We start from the raw sequence: 22,180 nt of genomic DNA, 5'->3' as shown, positions 1-22,180 counted from the left end.
AAAATATTTTATGCCACAGATACCTTGACCATGACCACCAATAATCACAACATCATCCACATATACAAGTAGAATCATGTCGTACACAAAGTGATTTATAGCACAACAAAAAAAGCTAAACTCAAGTACCACAGCAATGAAATGATCAAACCATGCTCTAGGAGGCTGTTTTAAACCATAAAATAATTTCTTGAGCTGACACATTAATTCTGACTCCCCCTGAGCAACAAATCCAGGCAATTAATCCATATTGACCTCCTCCTGAATATCACCATGTAGGAAGGTATTCTTAAAATCTAAATGATGTAAGAGTCCAATGACAAGTTGTGACTAAGAAGATTGTTAGAGTTTATTTATGTCTTTTAGTATTATTATTATTATGATTATTATTATTAAGTGTATAAGTATGTTAATTAGTGAGAGTTAGTAAGGGTATTATTGTTAGTAGAATGTATTTAATTTGTATTATAAATATAAGGAGAGACCTATGTCCAAGTTAGGCCTATGTCCAAGTTAGGTCATTCATTTTAATCAAAATCTCGACATGGTATCAAAGCGTGATCCAACCTAAACCTTATTCTTCTCAATCATTGCTAGAAAAGCCATTCCCTCAGCTGCCCTTCTTAGATCCACCTCCACCTCTCATTATTTCACAAAACCAACCATATACCCAAACATAGAACCCTTTGAAGCCTAAGCCCACAAAACCCCATCACTAGAGGAGCTCCCATGCGCAGCCACACACTGGCCAAATGCCGCCAGCGCATAAGTGAGTTTCTAGCCACCTTTTTTTTTTTTTTTTTCCTCTGCCATCTTCTGATTCCTTCTCTAGACAATATCATCAAGCTGTTGGGCTTGTTTTTTGCTAAAAGATCCAACCTTTTTCAACCATGCACTCGCAGCACTCCGTTAATCTCTATTCAAAGTTTGTGAAGGCTTCTTTGTGAGTTTTTTGGAGTAGTTGCAGTGTTCATATGTCCAGTTGTGAGGCTGTGGCAGTGCTATATCTGTTGGTGAGCCGTTCAGCTCGTCCGTGGTTGCGCCTGTGCTTCACATAGTTTGTGATTGTCCCAATTAGTTTTGATTGTTCTTTTGGTTTGACATTGGTATGGCTGCTGATTTGTGAGCGTTGGTATAAAATCTATGAATCCAAAAAATTTGTTTCCTACATCGTTGCCACAAATAACAACTAAAAAAGTTGGATGGAAAGAATTATGTTCAATGGTCTAAAGTTATTCAGGTTTATTTAGTAAGATTACGAAAATATAACCACTTGCTCCAATATGATCCTTCTGATGAGAAGAGAAAATAAGTGTCGCTTCAAGAAGATGCCTTGATTGTTTCCCTCTTATGGAATTCAATGAAGCCACAGATTGCACGGATGTGTTTGCATCTAGATACATACAAGGAGATTTGGGATTGTGTCAAGCTTCTATACTCTAGTAACATTACACATATGCATGATTTATCCCTTGATTACTTTCAGTTACAACATGGAGATAGGAGTACTACAGATTATTTTGGAGAGACGAAGTGTATCCATGAGAAGCCTAACGTCGTGCAACCTATAACTGCCGACATTATTGAGATACAAAAGCAGAGGGAGCAAATGACAGTCTTTCGTGTTCTAGCAAGCTTGAGACTTGAGTTTGAGCCTCGAGGTAGCCCGGTCCAAGATACTTAGTAGTGCCGAGCTGTCATCATTTTCTGATGTTTATTCTTGTGTCCTTCATGCTTCCTTTAGCATGCATTCTCCTACTCTTGCATCTGGCACTGAGAGGACAGCCTTTGCTACACAGGGTGATTCTAGTTCTCTACCTAACAATCGCAAAAGTTATCGAGGTGGTTCAAGTGGTCGTGGTGGTAGAGACGGATGAGGTTAAGGTACTCCTTGCAAGGGCACTCATTGCGGAAGGAATAATCATACTATTGACCAATGTTGGGATCTCCATGGTAGACCTTCACATGCTGCCAATGCAGCCACCATCGACTTCACACCTTTGGGGGCAGCCAATGTAGCCACCACACTCCTCACCTTTGGGGCTAAGTGGAGGGCAACATACTGTATCCATGTCAGAGGAAGAGCATTCCAAGTTCCAACAATACCAAAAGCATCACAACAAGCTTCTCTTGCCTATCACATCTCTTGCTCAAACAGGTAATCCCACAGTATGTTTGTCATCCAGTACTTCTCACCCTAGTCCTTGGGTCATAGAATCCACTACCACTGATCATATCACAGGTATACCTAGCTTCTTCTCCACTCTTCAATATCCTGCAAATTTACCTTGTGTTACTCTTGCTGATAGATCCACCACTACAATCAATGGAATAAGGACTGTAAATCCCAATTCTTCTATTTCTCTTCCTTCGATTTTTTATATTTCCATATTTCCTTTCAATCTTATGTCTATTAGCAAGATTACTAAATCCATGAATTGTTCAGTGACATTCTTCCTTGATTCCGTGTTTATTCAAGATTTGAAGACAAGGAAGACAAATGGTGGACGGTATGAAGCTAGTGGACTCTATCACCTAGCCGCTATCTCCTTCTACCACCTACACTGTTGCTACCATAACTTTCCAAATTCATTGTTGTCTTGGTCATCCTTTAGTAGAAAAGCTAAAATGCCTTGTTCCTAGTTTGAGTTCTTTGTCTAGTCTTGATTGTGAATCTTGTCATTTTAGAAAACACCATCGTCTCCCTTTCACTTTCCGAGCCAATAAACGGGCCGCAAGCCCTTTCATGTTAGTTAATGATGATGTTTGGGGTCCTAGCAGAGTTGTTGGGTTTCTGATAGTTTGTAACCTTTGTGGATGATTATTGAAGAATGATTTGGATATATTTAATAAAAGATTGTTCGAGTTATTTCATTTAATTTTTGCCTTTTGTTCTGAAATAAATACTCAATTAGGTTTGTCAATTTGAATACTTCGAAGTGATAATGCTAAAGATTATTTTCGTGCACAATTCACTGCTTATATGACTTAGTTTGGTATTGTCCATCAATCATCTTGTGCCCACACTCCTAAACAAAATGGGGTTGCAGAGAGGAAAAATAGACATATTCTTGAAATCACTTGAAATGTTATGGAGTGATGTTGTACTTACTGCTTGTTATCTGATCAATAGGATGCCATCCTCTTTTATTAAGGGTAAAATTTATTCTCTCTCCCTCCTCATATATTTGGGGGTGTGTCCTTTGTTCATCAACTAACTCCTGGGGTGGATAAATTGGATCCTCATGCTATAAAATGTGTTTTTCTTATATACCCAGAAGGGATATCGTTGTTATAGTCCTGTGCTGCATCGCTTCTTTGTTTCTACCGATGTTACCTTCTTTGAGTCTACGCCTAACTACACCCAGTCCCTAAGTGCTTCTGAGCTCAATGAATCTCTTCCTTTGCCTAATCTTCCATATTCTACATTTTTGTCCTTGCCTAACCAACCATCTAAGTCCCCATTTAGTTCGAGTCCTTCTCATTGTCTTGATCATCCTAATTTACAGGTTGGCCTAGGTCACCTTCCGATCCAAGATCCACAATCGGGTGCTATATCTTGGTTGGCAGTAATTTGATTTCTTGGAAGACTAAGAAACAAACTGTGATGGCCAGGTGAAGTGTTGAATCAGAATATTGAACGATGACTCACACTACTTGAGAACCTATCTAGTTGAAGAACATGTTGAAAGAAATGGGTATTTCACATTCTCAACCCATGAATTTGATGTGTGACAATCAAGTTGCTCTTCATATTGCCTCCAACCCAGTCTTTCATGAGCAAACGAAGCACATTGAAGTTGATTACCACTTTGTTCGGGAGAAACTTGTGCAGAAGCTCCTTACTACTGCTTATGTGAATTATGATATGCAGCTTGCTGACTTGTTTACCAAAGTGTTCCGGGTGAACTTGTCTAGTTGAAGAACGTTTTGGAAGAATTGGGTATTTCTCATTCTCAGCTCATGAAGTTGATGTGTGACAATCAAGCTACACTTCACATTGCCTCCAACCCGGTTTTTCATGAGCAAACGAAGCACATTGAAGTTGATTGCCACTTTGTATAGGAGAAACTTGTGTAGAACCTCATTACTACTACTTATGTGAAGTCCAATACGCAGCTCACTGATTTGTTTACCAAAGCATTAGGGTGCTTGTGTTAAATTTATTTGTAACAAGCTAGGGGTATATGAAATTGATGCTCCAACTTGAGGGGGAGTGTTAAAGGTCATTTATGTTTTTCAGTATTATTACTATTAAGCATGTTAGTATGTTAATTAGTGAGTTAGTAAGGGTATTATTGTCATTATAATGTATTTAATTTGTGTCATAAATAGAGGGTGAGACCTATCTTCAAATTAGGTCATTCATTTTAATCAAAATCTCCACAAATATGAACAGACACACTGAGGTAACTATGAAAACAATGGATTTGCAGTGGTGTGGCAATAGCAGTGCAGGCCATAGAAGGAGATAGTGGCTCATGTGTATTTTTCTGATTAAATAGGGCCTGACCATAGAGAAAACAGACCATACGATTCTATCCTCCAGCTATTTGCTCCTCCCCTCCCTCGTTTCTCTTTCTTTCTATTGCTTTAACCCCAAGTTCATTATTCCTTCATTAATCCATTTGGATTATTTCAGATGTAAAACATCGTGCCAGAGCAAGCTTCAGTGACTGAACACTGTTTTTCGCTGTTCTTTACAATCACTGTTCATCCTTACTGTTCACAGTTGATGTTAATCACTATTGTTGATCATTCCTCTTCCCCATGCCTTCCCCCTTTGACTCTTAAATTAGATGCTCTCTCATTTTTCAGAGTTGTTTGGAGCCACCGTTTTTCCCAGTTGTGTAACGTGCAACCATTATTGGATGTAGTGTGTGGTCATAACATCTAGCAGATATGAAATGAGTTGAATCCCATTAGTAGAAGACAGTTGTTGCTGGATGCATCCTTGGGTTGGTTGGATGTGTTTGGTCGCATGAAGTCATCAAATGGTTTCTCCCTGCCTGCACCTGTTTATCTGTTGTCATTGGAGTTCCGATAGTGACAACTTTCCAGTTTCCTGTACCTGCCTGCATCTGATTGCAGATTGCAAGACTAGTCTTAGAAGCACCTTGTGGCTGGTTTTCTGTACTTCCAGCATAGTTTTCTCCCTGCCTGTCAGCCCAGTCAACCTCCCGCAGTCACTGAATTGTGCTTGTAATTGCAGCTGAGGCTTTGCTGACTGTTGTGTTTTTCAATGCCTATGCTCCATCTTACAGTGTCGTAGCTGCTGATTTGTGACATCTGTCTTTAGTTATGGTCATGGTTGCTTGTTGAAACCTTACCACGCCTCCAAAGTGCTAGCTAGCTGTTCGGTGCTGCCATGAAATTTGCTCATCACTGTTCCTAGTCTGGCCTGTGCTGTTTGTGCTATATTGAGGGCTTTCTAGACAGCATACACAGAAAACTTCCACCAATAAAGTCAATGCACACATGACCAAGGTCTTAAATTTTGATTTCGACTCAAATTTCGAAGCTCCAAAACTACAGAAATTTTGATGGAAATTTTGATTTCGATTTGAAAAAATAACGGAAATCAGTAGTAAAGCATGGAATTTTTGTGAAATTTTAGAAATGATTAACAAATATAATAATGTAAGTTTTAGGACTAATATATTACAATTTAAATACATCTATGTTGTGTATGAGATGGAAAAGTTGTAATATAGCATGTGTATCAAACATATTTATAAGATAATGTACAGTAAACATATTCAGTTAATACAAATGAAATTCATAAATCATTTAAATATTATTTATTATATAAATAATATTAATTTAGACATAAATGGTTAAATAAAATGCTGCTGTTAGTTTATTTTTTCATATAATTTCAAAAGCATTTGTAATAATATTTTGTTTCGATAAAAATAAATAAAATAAATTAAGAGATAAATTTCACTTCACTCCTAAATCTCTTATTTGAATTTCAAGGAAATTTCATTGTATAGTTAAAATTTCGACAAGTTTCATTGAAATTTCAAGATTTCGATAAATTTCAGAATGATTCGTTGAGATTTCGATGGAAATTATGCAAGACGTAAATCGACTGCCATTTCATTTTCAAGGATGACGGAAACCGGAAATTTCGACAATTTCGTGGAAATTTAAGACCATGCACATGACAACCATTATATTGGCTAGCTACTCCAACTACTTATTCTGCACTGAAGCAGTCAAAAGTATACATTACCGCAAACGAGAAGACAGAATGTTTTCTTCATTCTCCAACACCTCCAGACGCGAAAATTAGGAATGAAGGAGAATGATAGACTAGTGTGGTAGTGGAGTAGCATGGGACCAAGAACTGCAGCCAACGTGCTGTTTCACAGGACAGCAAAGGTTGTGTGGAATGATCTTTGAGAGAGCTTCTCCCTAGATAAGAATTGATCCCACATTTTTTATCAAAAAAAAAATTTCAAATTTTGACCGAGAGTACTCTCATGAGTGAATATTATAGCACTCTCAATGGCGTATGTGAGGAATTAAATATCCACCAATCATTCAGTACTGATGTTCCAATGATCAAGATTTCAAGAGTAGGGGCAAAATTCTGGGCTGCCAAGTTCCTCTCCGAGTTGTCTTGAGCTTCAAACAATCAGTGGTCAGATTCTTGTTTGTGAAGCCTTACCATCTACAAGTGTATGCCAGAATCCAACAAGATCACCAAAAATGGGTCTCATTTCTCTTCTGGCTTCTCCAAAGAGAGCCTGGCTATCAAGTAGTAGTGGCTCAAGACAAATCTACACCAGATACTTCTAGCACACTTGGTCACTCTAGCGGTGAGATAAACGCATCATCCTGTGCCCAGATAGAAGCGTAATAACCTTTCCTGTACGGCCCAGCAACTCCAAATTCAAGTCTTTTAGAACTAGTACTACTGTGGCCCATTCAGGCCAGTTCTGGTTGTGGCAATCTCTCTTTTAGTTATGTTCCCTTTATGTATTGTATGTGCCCAATTTTCCCATGCATTTGTATTTTTTGTCAATTGAAGAAGTCCTGTAACTGCTCCTTACTTGCTTTCCTTCTCAATCTGTTATTCAAAACCTCCAGACAGAGAAGAGGATTGGTGGAGCACATGAGAAGGATAACCATATTACTTTGATGGTGATGGTGGTAGCTTCAGCTTGTGGCATACATCATCCTCATTTTCCTCTCATGGAGTTTATTAGGATTAGTGTCATGCACATCAGGACAATCAATCTATTCAGAAGCTGCAAGTTTTTCCTATTTTCAAGTCTATTCCTTGTTTCGTGTGTTTAGTCAGAGAAGTACATTAGATCTTCCTTTCTGTCTAGAATTGAGTTTCTCAGTAAGTCTTTGGTTTCTCTTGCACATTCACATGTGTGGGTCCATGTAGAGTCAAGAACCTGATTGGTCATAGTATTTGGTGTCCTTTGTAGATCATTACTCTCAGATAACTGGTTATATCAGCTAAAAGATAGGCTTGAATTTCTTACCCTATCCATCCTAGTTTATCAAGAAATAAAGAAAATTAATTTAGCATTGATATTATAATCTGATTCAAAACCAGATTCAATCTTTGCTTGATAAAAGAATTAATCAAAATTTGTGCATAATTCTCAACAAAATGGAGTAACAAAAGAGGAAACGTAGATAATTACTCAACATAGCACAGTCCCTGCCTTCACATGCATCTTCCCAAAATTTTTTGTATCAATTCCGTCCTTACAACCTGTCTTGTAATTAATGTGATGCCCCGCAATGTTCCTCCGTTGCGGAGGAAGGATTTCATTCTCTTCAGTGTACTCGGAGACCTCCATATACCCCATTGTGTCATGTTTTCAGGTATACTTGCTCTCTTCATGTTCCACACATTGGGCAGGACAAATTGTCTCCTTATGCTTTTAAATGAGTCTTGTTGGGTACTCTCAAACCTAGAAAGGTTATGGGTGCAATGATTCTCACACTTGTAGAAAGTTTGTTGCCCTCATTCTTCTAGAGGACACTTCCACTCTTCTTCCCAATCCAGTGGTTACAGCACCCGTGAAGTTACTGATCATCTATCAGTGTCAAAAATAAATAAAAAATAAAAAAAAATAGAAAAAGAAAAAGAGAGCAGTCAGTTGCACACTACTACTACAGGGCAGCTGCACCATCTCAGCTTCAAGTTCTAGAGATCCGTCCTCACTAGACTTGAATATGACCATTGCTCATTGAAAAGGTACCACAACTTGTACTCAGAAGTCCTTGGTTACTCAAAATCACCTCGCCTGGACTCAACCTTTTTCCATTTTACACCCGTTTCCAAGCCATTCAATGAACATCAACCTTATTGCCAGTATCTTTTACAAGAACTTCCCTTACCATTGACCTTATACCCCACACATCACCTTTGCTCCTGAAATTCCAACCACGACCTTCCTGATCCTTAATCACCCCCCCCCCCCCACCACCAAAAATTTATCTCATCTTGGAACTGGATCCAGTAGAGATGCAAGAAAGAATGGCAACAAGGTGGATCCATGATTGATGCACCGTACCCCCATTATCCAAACTCAACATATCGTGTCCAATAGTCCACTTAATTACATCAGAGTAGTGGCCTGATTTAAACCACCCAGCATGTTGTCCAGCAATATGACCCTTGGTTATTCCAAACCCCCCACAGTGGATCTTCACCCCATCAGCATTTTTACTCTCCATCCTTTTAAATCCTGCAGATTAGGCCCCAAATTACAGACTGGACCAGCTCTTTGGCCCTCTCTAAATAAGTAATAAATCCATAAATAGCCATCTTACTCATTAAAGAGTCCAAATCTAAGCAACTGTAATGACCTAGGCCTAGATTAAACCATCTTCAACCCCTGATTAAGCTCACTCAAAACCCTTGCCACTTGAGTCTCAAGCCAGTTGACTTCCTCAGCCCTTCTAGCCTCTCACCATTCTCTGCTGGTGTACATTCTTTATCACTTCACAACAAAGAGCAGACAGAAAAAATTTCCAGACAACAGCTTCATTCAACAGCAACTTGCTGTGCCTTTCACCATAAAAGAAACTTCTCTGTTACTACTAAATTGAAGCTCTTCTTCAAGATTCTTCCATTCACAGCCATGATATCCTCCTGCAAGAGATCCACCCCAACTCTATTTCCAGAATCTTATGCAGATTTTTTTTTTTTTTTTTTTTTTTTTGGACCTAATTGCCATTCAGTATTTGGCCCTCCCAAATCTTGTTTCCACAAGAAACTCATCAATCATCCAACCACTGAGAACAATCTTAAACAATCTGTTTCGCTGCCTCCACAGAAACCCTAATCCGACAATTATGCACTAGGTTTCTCTCTAGAAGAAACAAGAATCCACCCTTTCCCACTTTCTCTAGTCCAAATCTAAGAATTTCCCTTCAATCTGACAGTATGATGAACACAATCGTCTTTATGGCTAGAAAACCCCATAGCTAAACAAAATGAAAAGGGAAAAAGAGCTCCAAGGGAGGAGATAGGAGAGGGGAGAGCTAGAACAAGATAATGTTTTGGATTTATGGGGAAAAATAGCACCAATTAGTGAACACAAAGGTGCAACTATGCAAATAATAAAAGAGGTACAAAAGAGAAAGGAAGAAAAGCAGGAGGTGAACAAGAATGTAGGTAACCATGGCTTCAATAATTAACAATAACTCTACATTTTATCAATCAAACTCCTTGAAACTCTAACCCCGTTTTGTTATAAGGGATCTTTATAGAGTTTCAAAGATTTTCTACACAACCAAAAAAAAAATTTACAAATGACAATAACGAGCGAAGAAAGTAAGACAAACTACCGTAAATTATAAGTTTTAGGACCCTTAATGGGCTGGTTAAGAAAAACTCTAAGTCCAAGACATCACACATGCGAAAAAGCAGGTGCACACAATAATAAAAAAAAATATACAAGCTATTGAGTCAAATTTCTCTAAACTAGCTTGAATCTGTGATAGCACAGCTACTGTAATTTAGATAACTTTTCAATTTAGAGAAATAAATCCTTAGTTCAATGTGAAAATTAAAAGAAACATTTGCACCTTCATTTGGACAATGGCATAAAGCAATGAGTGGATAACAAGCAATGGGACAAATTTAGGCTTTTTTGGTTCACGAAATATTTTTTCCTTGGAATAGGAAGGAATATAGTGAAATTTTGGAAATGTAGGTAATAGCTATTCCTTGTATGTTCCTTATTTCATTCAAGATGAAATAAAAGAATAAACATTTCCATGGTGAAATTTGGGAATAGATATTCCTTATATATCCCTTATTATGGAGTCATAAAAAGTTTCACATTGTTATTTGCTTTACAATATTAACATAGCTTTTATTAGAACCAATATATTCCTAAAAATAGACATTCCGCAAACCAAATGTAGGTTAGGACATAAGTGATATTTATAATTTAGGACATTATCAGTGGTTAAAAGTTAAATTTAAACCCTATCAGCATCGGCAAATAATTTATAAGCACAAAACATGTCAGTAGATGAGGTGTCCACATTCTTACAACTTGTTAAGCATATGCATCCCAATAATGGGTCTCCTCTTTTTCCCACTAAAAGAATAAAAATAAAGAAATAATATAGAAGGAGAAAAAGCCTCTCAAATTAAACAAGATAAATGATTGATTGATTTATATTTAATTGATATTAAATAATTTTCAATCCTAAGAACTATCTGCTCCATATGACGGTTAGAGTAATCACAGAAAAAAGAACACTAAAAATATATTGAACATTTCTCTTCCTGTTAACATACTCCACAGCAATAACTTGCTTGCAGTTTACCAAAAATATATCAAAAATTATTTTTTAAAAGCAGCATCTCCAAAGATAAGCATAAGCAGTTTAAATTTTGGTTCTAAGTTTAAAAAAAAAAAAGAACTTACGTGTGTGACCCAATGGCTGATATATATGCATGCTCAAAAGTTTTATCCTGCATGATCAATCCAAAACTTACATCAGTAGTCAAAAGCAGCAGGGCATCCATGATAAGGGGGAAAATCTAAATGTGTCTATAGAGACTAGATGCCATCTAAAAATAATAGAACTCTAATTTAAAAAATGTTAAAGTGTTTCACAGCAAGGATTTAATATAGCCGATCCCACCTAGTGGGACTTACGGCTTGGTTTTGTTGTTGTTGTTGTAGTGTTTCAGATCACTTCCGACACTAACTGCTATTGCTCCAATTGTTTTGAGTCTTTTGACTTCTGAGGTCAAGAAGTCAGACAAAATCCAGATCAGACTAATTCTGTACCTTGTTTTATGATAAGCATGCAATTAAGGAGGGTGGGAAACATAAAACTAGTAGCAAGAGAGGTACTCATGAGCATTCATAACTCAGGAAAACATACAAATAATAGCAAGAAGAGCTACTCATGATCAGTCTCTAGTCCTAACTGTTCAATAAGCACTAGCTTAACCCTTGCTGCATAGTTCTAGATACTCTATTTGATGCCCCATCATTGATTATCCAACATCCAACCCAATTACTGGCACTTAAAAAGAAGTAAAAATTTACCAAACCTGATTTTTACTCTGTGGGTCTCTCAAAGTGACATTAGCAGGGTAAGAAAAGAAACTAAAAATGGCAACAGAATGACAACTTTTCATCCTAAATTGCTCAAGAAAAATTTGAAACAGTTGGACTCAAGTTGTTCTTTGTTTTGAGTTATCATGTATGCGTAGATACACTCAAAAATAACACAAAATAAACTAGTAAAGGGGAAATAAGACAATATAAGATGAAGGTTGTATAAATAAACTACCAAAAAAAAAAAGTTAAATAAAATGTTTGTTGAAATATGACATTAATAGTTCTATCCAGATCACATGAGCACAACTTGCATTTTAATCAACCATGCCTCTGGGATGTGAAAGCATTATGCTGATATGTTAACTTTATGCTGAATGGAAAACTCATGCAACAAACGGTTATGAAAAACTGCAATAAAATAACCAAATCAATCTTTCAAAATTTAATACCATCCAAAAGGGCATACAATGCATCTATATATAGATAATTAGTTTCCTATAGTCTAAAGAAAAGCATACTTAACTAATTTTCTAATGGAACAACCAAATCAAAAAATAAAATAAAATCAAAATCTTGATCATTTCCTAAATGATGCAAAGCACTTCAGACGGGCACATTCCTCCACAATGACCCCTCTCTCTTGCCATCATAACTTGTTTTCTGAAGGAAATCTAATCAATATAAAGCATAAATAAGTATAATAAAAATCTGTGCAGGTTTAGTCTATCAAGAATGGATTAAAACAACCAAGCCTCAATCCCAATCCATTCATGAGCCGTGCACGAGGAAAAAAAAAAACAAAGATTCAGGGGACCCGAATAGATCAATGGCAAGGTCAGATCCTCTTGCATGGAAACTGACTAGTCAAGAAGATGGATGATACCATGAATCCTCAATGCACTGATCCAGATGTAAGGAAAATTATGAACAAATCAGACTTGATTATCACATTGAAAGCAAAATTTCTGCACCACCCTTGTCACTATCTGGACTAAGATGTGTGTGTGTGTTTGTGTGTTGTGTGTGTGTAAGTATATGTACAGACAACCTTGGGGAGCACATGTGCCAAGGAAAATTATTGCTACCAATTAGAGCTGTTTTTGAATTCTCTAAACTCAAAAAAAACTCATAAATGAACTTAGAACTAGACCCATAATTGAGCTTTGGAACTAGGCCCATAATTGAATTTCATAACTAATCAGTTCATTAGGGAATAATACACCTTGGTTAGACCATAATAATGAAACCTGAATAACAATAACTAATAAATATTATTGCAACTAAGAAGGTGAAAATTGACTAACTTCTTGAAAATACTACCTGATGCTTCATTGGTTCAGCACTGCATAATTTGGGGTCTCATTTTTCCCAACATGTGCTTTGTAGCAATCCATGTCCGGAAATCTACCTAAAGCAATCCTCTTTCTTTACTGTCACTTCCCTCAAAATTTATTTTCTGAGGATCCATGTCCTAGCTATCTGACAAAATTTTACAATGGCAGCCACCTACCTATAGCAAACCTATTCCTTTGCCCAGACCTTGAACTAGCTATGAAAAGATTAAGAGTAAATGCATGCAGTTTGCAGAGCTCGTATGGGTATGGATATTAAACAAAGTTACCAAATAAACTGAAAAGAAACAATAGGGTAGTTCAAACACTTCTCTAAGGACTATGTCTGCATGCAGAAAAAAATAACATAAAATGCATTTGACTGAAGATGTGGCAGGATTTAGATACATAGTAAAGCACAAAAAATTGTTACAACTACACACTTGAAGCATGTGATCAATTCGTCCATTTTCACTTCCTGTTAATCTCTCCATCATGATTGATCCATATGATCTCTCTTCTCTTTCTTGAGCATTTTCTGTTGAATCTGTAATATAAAACGTAAACATATTTAAAACTGCGGAGGTAGAAGAGTAAAAGATTGATTTTTTTCCCAGGAGATGACAGAGAAGGAGTCAAAAAAATGAACATATTAGTAATCAATTATGTCAGAAATAGGAGATCTAATATGGAGGAATCAATGGACAATGAAAGCAGACAAAAATAAATAAATAAATAAATAGAGAAAGTTCCTATTACCTTCAAGGCTATCCATGTTTCTTGTCTGGCACACCGTAAGAACTTTTATCTGTTCATTACATTAAACAATTCAGGGCACTTATAGTCATAGTTTCTAAAGTTCAATTAAAAAACCAAACATTATAGATATTAGGTCGTCAAGTAGGTACAACTTTTTCTGCGCAGCATAATAACACCAAGTCAAACTCAAATAAATTCAGCATCATGGTTAAATGTTAAGAAGAGGATAATCTACTGTCCATTTCAATTCCACTCGATTTGTTGATAATTGGCACCTAGAATTATTAGATAATTTCAAAAAGACTAAACCCTTCAACTTATAAAAAGTATATATTTGTGTGCAAAATTATATTATAAATACCAACACAAACACACATAAATTATCTATATTTATAACATGAACTTACGGGAGAACTTCTGGTGATTGTGCACTGGCTTATGTAGGGCACATTCATGTGCATGCACACAAGTAGATATATATATATATATATATATATATATATATTTATAAAAAGTTCCTATAGACTGGAAGTAGCACATTTTCATGTTGACAGAAGCAGCCACTTCTGATTTTATGGGAAGTTAATGAAGTTCAAACAAACAACCAATAATTCTCAAAACATGATACTTAAACCATGTGAATGCAAAATAACCAAATCTAACTAATTTTCTGCAAGCTGATAGCATCAATAAAATGATTGGTCCCGATCTTGCCTTGAAATTGATCATATGGGAAATAATGATAAAAATTTCAAAAAAAAGAAAAGTATAAACTGCCAAAGGTAATCGAATCAAGATAATCTCTTTGCACACATGTTGAACTAGAAGTCGCCAAATTACAAGACACAACCTCACATCTGAAAAAATAATTACATATTAAAATAATTAAATAATATTAACAATGAATAAGTTGAAATTAGTATGCCATTTCGATGCCCAAAAACAAAAAGCGTTGAATTCTGTTATTGATTATTTAGTATTATTACCTATGATGTTAAGGGTACTATGGCCATCGTTATGCACTTGACATATATTCTGCAAACAACAACACTTACAGTTGGATTTTGTTCAAAAATATATATAAGTAAATCTCAAATTTAATTTTGTTATTGTTTACGTTTAAATTATTATGGGCATACGCAACATGTGTGCTCCATCACTTGTAATGAATAAAAAATATATGCAGGCCACAAACTTGTACCCATGATCTCCTTGCAAGTTGCCATCATGTCTCTAATATTATTTTTTTTTAAAAAAAGATCACCAATAGACCAAAATCCTTGGGCAATTTGGTTGGGTATCAACAATGTATGTCAAGCACTAACAACCACACCACTTTTTGCAACTTTTTTTATTCTCTCTTCTTTTTTTTCTTCTTACACCTTGAAAATCCAACAAGAAGGTTCAGAGGGAGAGAGGGTTGCAGAGACAAACAATACAGGAAGTCATGGAGAAAGAAGTTACGTACATGTCGGATGATAATTTTTTATCTGTTATAATATCATTGAATCCTCAATTTTTTTATGTGTTTTAACCTTAAATTATGGGCATTAATAAAGACATTCAAAAATGAAAAACAAGGTGAATTTGTACAAATAAGGAAAAAGAAACATTTGTATTTATAAATTGGAGACAGATGGATTTAATAAAATACAACTTACTGTTCAAACGAAATTAACTGGAGCAAAAAGATCCAAACTATTTGACCCCAAAAAGTTGGGATAAAGACCTAGTTGCTGCTAATGCAGTGTAAATTGGTGGTCGTGTTTGCTTCTATAGGCTCGCCCCCTAATTCTAACTGGGAGAGATACCAAAATCAAGTTGCACTCTAAGCAAAAGTCATCCTAATGGGAAACATACCAGGGAAAAGGGGGAAAAGGGGGAGCCAAAGCTTTTAGGAAAATACTACAAGGGTTAACTTGGCCCCCTCTGACAAATGAAAAACAGAAGATGAAAAGTTTATCCAAGACTAGAAAGTTTAAGTGCCTAATAATAAGTAGAAGTAATCATTGATTGTTTGGTAAATGAACTCATGAAAGTATTATGTGATAATTGACCTAAATAGAAAATTTTAGGTGAAAAGGCTCCAGGTGGCTTTTCATAAAACGTTCCTTGAGCTTTTAAAAGCCCCCAAAGAAAGCCAACTTCTCCCAAGTCACAAATGCTTGCTCCTAAACAGCTTATGAAGAAGAGGGGAGGGACCAAACTGCCTTAAAGCTGATAGATATATAGTATTTGCTAAAGTGAAACAAGAGCTAACACTTTTATTAGCCTCTCTATCGAAAATTACTTTCCCTATGAAAATAATGTCCACAATGCCACATCCACAAGCAACCAAATCCCAGAGGCAATAAGAATTCCCCTCCACTAAGTGTTTCCACCAATCCATTCTGAGGACATCCCTTGAACCCTACTGAAAAAAAAAAAAAAGCCAAGATTTCTGCCTTACAGAAACACCTCATCAAAAAAAGCATCCCAGAAGATGCCAAATGATATTTCCCCTTGATCCTCTGAAATGCTACCCCCACGAAGAAGGCCCATATTGTCCAAAGAGCTACTGAAACTTAGTTTACTCATACCTTTCCAGGGAAGAAAATCCCAAGTAAAAATAAATTTCTGCCACCAAGAACATGTGATAAAAAATTCTCATAAAAAATCACATGTCATCAGAAAGCTGCTCCCTTTCCCCTCCCGCTTCCCCTCCCCCACCTCCCCATAAGCAATCGTAACGGCTTCCTTTGGAAATAAGCGCTATGATCGCTTTGAGTTCTTCTTGAAGTGCAAGATATATGCTTAAGTGTGAGTTGCTATTCGGCCATAGATCAGGTTCTAGGTTCTTCCCTCAAACTCCCTGAGTGGTATTTCATAATGTAAAGCTAGTCTCCAGGAACTATATCTCGCATTTTCACACCTGATTTCTCTTAGAAAATTGAGGAAGGAAATCACTCTTAAAGAGGAATGATTGAACATGCTAACTACTCCACGACAACTACTTGGCCTTGTTGGCTTGGCTAAAGGAAAGGAACTTCCACTGCTGTGCCTTCCACTCACTGACTATTAAAGAGCACATGACATCATACTAACCACAAGCTTTATAACAGAACTCAATTGTCCTCCAATTAGTGGAAAATTAGTGATGTGATTTCTACACCACTTTAGCTCCATGTAAAAGACATACTTGAGCACAAGTTTGAAGACAAACCAGAGATTCTGCACAGTAATGCATATCCTCAAAACAAACACATCAGGATGGGAACTCTTCAGAAGTTTACTAGGGGTGAGCATGATTCCTGTAATCAAACCATGCACCAAAATATAACTGAACAAAATGTTTCAGTTCAGCCCAATTACAAACCTAAGCCAAAACAATTTAATGGATTAACCAAAATGATTATGATTAAAAACCATGAGTTAACTAATCCAAACAAATAAATTGAAAACCAGCACTTCACATGTTAATCAAAAAATTTATACAAAATAAATAAATAAATAAATAAATAAACTTGTAAATGAGCGAATACAATCTACCAATATACAATAATCTAAATATTAAAAATTCAAATTCAAGGCATCAATACAAATACATACAAACCATAAAACAACTTACATTGAGGAAAACTGTAAATTTGGCCAATAAATGAAGGCATATTACGCGACACCTAAACCATGTGCATCATGCATGTACGACAATGACAGTATACACACACACAACTGTGTGCACATGGGTCTGTTAATTGAAAGGGCTCCAAATGAGATTTCATCCTTGCAAAAAGCTACAACTAGAGACTTATCTATCAAAAAGCTACCCACAAGTAATAGAAAAGAACCAGTACCAATAGAAAATAGACCTTCAACCAAAAATGCGTAATAAGGAACTAGTTTTCCTTTAGGATTTTAAAGAAGAACCAAGCCCTTCAAAGTCCTTCGTATTTCTTCCAAAAATATGGAACAAAGCAAGAGTCATCTTCCTTTTCTTTGCTTTGAAGAGAGACTCGCCTAGCCAATAGCTCTCCCTCCACTATATCTTCCAGTACCAACTGAATTCCAAGGGTGGCATAGGTCAAGCACCAAAGTGTCCCCCTCCACTTAATCTCTTCACTCTCCTCTCTGATGTCACTGGTTTACCTAAAGCTTAAGCTTTTGGGTTGTTCTTCAACTTTAGAACAAACCCCTTCACATTAGAATTGAGGTGCATGGAGATTAGGCATAGATAGACAAAATGGAAGTAAAGAGAATAGAATGAGTGATAGAATAAGAGAGGCTTGTCAGATGGCTGATGAGTCTCTTAAATGCATGACTTTAGACCCTCATTTACCTTTGTTCATCCTCATTTTATTATGCATTTACCTAGAGTTATCATTGTTCAAAGTTATGCAAGGTTTGTTTGTCTTTCCAGAAAAAACAGGTTAAGACCGAGGAATAAGACGTACGAGAAGCTAAGGGAGAATTTGGAGACACACAAAGCTCAAATCAGATACTCAACCAAACTCCTAAAACTCCAAATCATCAACGGGCAATAAGGCCTTGCTCGATTAAGTGGTGCGACAAGCAACATAAGGGGCAACTAAGTCTTTATTCGCAGGTTCCCAGGTTTAGACTGAGGAAAAATTGCTACACAGATCGACCAGGTCCTCGACCAAGTGACTCTCCAAGGTGACCACGTCAAGATACTGAACAAGAACTGAGATCAGAATTACCAAGAGCCTCGACGAAGTGTTCGACTAGAGAGACCATGAAGGGCGACTATGTCGAGTGCTTGAGATTCCCTGAAGATTGAGATCTTGCAAGCCTCGACCGTCAACTCGACTAGCAAGACCTCGTGGCGCAACTGAGTCGACGATGCTGAAGATTCAAATCCCTGTTTTCCCGGGAGAATCGACCAAGGCGCAGTCAAGGAAAGCACAGGGACAACTTGGTCGACAGTGACGATCTTCTATGCGAGATTTGCTGCAAACTTTTCCTCAACTATCAAACAAACTTTGAAAACCCAAAAACCTAAAAGTATTCTCTATGAACACGAGCTCTGGGTTCCCTTTTGGCCTCTCTTAGGTTAGTGAGAGACCTAAGACGTCATTGAGAGCGAAGTTAGAGTAGGATTAGAGTAGATTTCAATTCCTAGTTCGGTGTGTGCACAAAGTGTCCAATGGCCTGTGACAACCGGCGGCGTTTGTGTAATCTCCGTGTATATTACATGATCATTCTCTCATTCCTTCTTGCATTGGTGACAGACATACTGAATACAAAGAATCGATCTTTTACTTGCTTTCTCTTTACCGCCTTCTTTTACATGCTTTCCTTTACCACTTTTAATTTATTGCTTTGATGAATGATGAGAGGCTGCAGTAAGGAATAACACTACCATTGTTTCAATCAGGATAAGTAGTTGGCTACGGATATGCATGGGTGTTCGTGATCGTTGAGACAAGGTATACTCCGATTACCGACCGTGCTCTAGACGGTTGATGCACCCTTGCTACCCTGTGCCCTCGAACAACCCCCTCCCGCTTTGGCCTGAGATGGCTCAGGTTAGTGCTCTTATGTATTCCTGGTTAAACGTAGCCAAAGGCAAGAAGTCCAGCACCTGATTCATGATCTCAGCACTACTTTGTAGGAGTAGGGTAATATAGTTTTTACTTGCTTTCCTGTAATTGGGTAGATTTCACCCATTGCAAAATATCATCTTTTTATCTTTCTTTTTATACAAGGCATTAATAAACTGATTGAGAAAAGGTTTACAACTGCACGGTTTAGTCCCTGTGGATCGACACCCAACTTCCCCACTTTCTACTAAACTTGGGAATAGTTAGGTTTTATAAATATTATTTTTGGTAGTTAAGGACCCAAGCCTTGGCAAGCCTACCAAATTTTGGCGCCGTTGCCGGGGACTAGGGTACGGTTGTTAGCCAATTTCTCTTTTAGGATATTTTTGCTTTGTCTGCATATATTTTTGCTTTTATATTTTATCGGTTACATATTGAAGTTTGAATCTCTGTGCTTAAAGTGTGTATGTTTGATCTGCGTTCCTCAAAACCTGAGATAGTTCCCATAGATCCCGAGATTGAAAAATCTCGTAGGTCCCTTAGGAAACCTATCTCTAATCCAGAGAAAGTTGAGTCGTCTGAACTAAAAGCTATGGCCGAAAATAACCCACCAATTCCCGCTAAACAAATCCTGGAACCCCGAGATTCCTACCTACTTGTGGTAGGAGAGCAACCCCTTCAGCCTCTTAGGGACTACTTTGTGCCTAATGCATGCACCTCGCCATCTTGCATCCAGTTCTCGAATGTTCAGGCGGCACAATTTGAGATTAAGAGTTCGATCATCTCAATGCAGCCCACCTTTAAAAGGAACTCCACTGAAAATCCTTATCAGCATCTATATGAGTTCTTGGAGATCTGTTCCACCATCCATATACCTAATTTTAGTGATGACACCCTTCGCGTTAGCCTTTTTCCATTCTCTCTTAAGGATAAGGCCAAATATTGGCTGACGTCCTTAGAGCCAAACTTGGTGACCAACTGAGCCACCATGCAACATGAATTCTTGAAAAAGTACTTCCCAATTGGGAAGACTAACCAGCTGCGAAGGGCAATCACAAGTTTTACACAAACGGATGGGGAACTTTTCTTTGAGACATGAGAGCGTTTCAAGGACCTACTTCGTAAATGTCCACATCATCAGGTTCCCACATGGCAATTTGTACAAACATTTTACGAAGGATTAGCTGAGAGAGATAGGTCCATGGTTGATGCCTCGTGCGGAGGTACTTTCCTCACAAAGCACAAGAATGAGGCATGGATTCTCTTTGGAAACCTAGCTGAGAATTCTCAGCAACATATGGTTACTGCTCGTAGACCCCCCAACCCATCCACTTCTAAACCTAAGGAAGTTTACGAGTTGGTAGCAAACCATGACCTAGGCCCTACCCTGCACTCCATATCCAAAAAGTTAGATCAATGCTTGTCCTTAGGACCGCAATCGCATACAATGGCGTGTTCAGAGGTTTGTGCAATCTACTTTGATCCTTCCCATACATGCTATAATTGCCCACACACGCCTTCCCAGCATGAGGAAGTGAAAGCCACCCACAATTGGCATGATAGGCCGTCAAACGACCCCTATTCCAACACATACAAACCTGGGTGGAGACAACACCCTAACTTCTCCTGGAGGCAGCAAGCTCCGGGTTTTCAAGCCTAAAGACCTCCACAAGCCCCAGATGCTCAACCTTTTCGGCCATACAATAACTCTCAGAATCATCCTACATCCACCCCCAAGCCCTTATTGTTTCAGCAGCCACCTTCTCCTTAGCCCAATTATGATTCTTTTCAGGAGACGGTGCTAAAAACCCTCAAGCGGATTGAAGCTAACCGCCAAGTAGATCAACAACTCCTTCCCTCTCACTCCCAATCCATAACAAAGCTAGAAGCCACCATGGGGCAACTAGATGCCACTTTGAGTTAAAGAGATGAGGGAAAATTACCGAGTCAGCCTCTAGTGAATTCCAAGGGACAATATGAGGTGGAATGTGAACCGGACGCTGGCCCCTCATCATATCCCGAGCAAGCCCAGGCGGTGACCACTCGCCAAAGTGGCGGGGATGATAGATAAACGAGCCAAGGAGCAACTGAGGGAGGGGGAGAACGAGGAAGAGGAGAGGGTCACACCCAATGTTGATTCTTGTACCCTATCTCCTTATAGTTTAAAACATAACCTCTCTATTTTCTCAACTGTTGCTGGAGGGACCAAGCCACATTATGCCCCTCATAGGGCCTTTCATGTCTCTTCAGCACCATGCCCCACATTTCTTCCTATGCCCTATTCAGCTAAGAAGGAGACCACAGTTGAGTCCATTTTGGACGCATTTAGACGGCTTTAGGCCAACAAGCACTCTTGGATGCGATGATGAGAACACCTAGGAAAGCAAAAACCATCAAGGACCTATATAGGTTACAAAATGAATCAAAGGGATCTATGAATGAACAAGTGAGGTTGGCCGAGCACAGGCCTTCCTCCTAAACTAAAAGACCTCGGTACACCAACCATTTCTTGTGTGATCGGCAATCATACTATTGATAGGGCTCTTTTAGATTTAGGGGCGAGTGTGAACATCCTTCCATACTCGACCTACCAACAACATAACCTTAGGAAGCTACAACCCACTCCGATCACAGTGAGTCTTGCTGATCGATCCCTTAAGAAATCCTGGGGTGTGATAGAAGATGTGGTGGTCAAAGTGAGAGAATTCCATTACCTTGTCGATTACATCATATTAGATATGAAGCTTTCCACAAATCCGATCTTTGTCCTTCTGGGACGACCATTCTTAGCCACGGCTAACGCCTATATTCAATGCAGGGCAGGGATTATGGATATCTTTTTGGGCCATAAGCAACTTCGGCTAAATGTATTTCATGCTCCCCAATACCTATTAATGGTCGTCCAAGCTGAGGATACTGACTCAATCAATATAAATGTTGGGGAAATGGACCCTTCAATTCAGTGGGGGGACCCTTTGGA

The 22,180-nt window shown here is 37.9% G+C and overlaps 1 protein-coding gene and 1 non-coding gene across 4 annotated transcripts in view; both read right to left on the bottom strand.

Annotated features, from left to right (window-relative positions):
• LOC131162484 (phospholipase SGR2) overlaps positions 1 to 22,180 on the bottom strand; it is a 120,859-nt gene that overhangs the window by 8,615 nt on the left and 90,064 nt on the right. For 2 of the 3 annotated variants that reach the window (XM_058119019.1, XM_058119020.1), the window contains exons 18-20: positions 13,661 to 13,709; positions 13,345 to 13,448; positions 10,923 to 10,969 (exon numbers count right to left, since the gene is read on the bottom strand). In XM_058119019.1, coding sequence (XP_057975002.1) covers positions 10,923 to 10,969; positions 13,345 to 13,448; positions 13,661 to 13,709 — 200 coding nt within the window. Of the gene's footprint in view, positions 1 to 10,922; positions 10,970 to 13,344; positions 13,449 to 13,660; positions 13,710 to 14,646; positions 14,696 to 22,180 lie in introns of those variants that run through there. The other variant, XR_009138831.1, reaches the window with a different exon arrangement.
• On the bottom strand, positions 20,238 to 20,343 carry LOC131163262 (small nucleolar RNA R71). The gene has a single exon (XR_009139034.1). It is a non-coding gene; the product is annotated as a small nucleolar RNA R71 (small nucleolar RNA).

The sequence above is a fragment of the Malania oleifera genome, chromosome 8 (assembly GCF_029873635.1).
Source record: "Malania oleifera isolate guangnan ecotype guangnan chromosome 8, ASM2987363v1, whole genome shotgun sequence".
NCBI classification, from domain to species: Eukaryota; Viridiplantae; Streptophyta; class Magnoliopsida; order Santalales; family Ximeniaceae; genus Malania; species Malania oleifera.
Note: the sequence above shows the minus strand (reverse complement) of the source record. Positions and strands in the feature narration are given on the sequence as shown.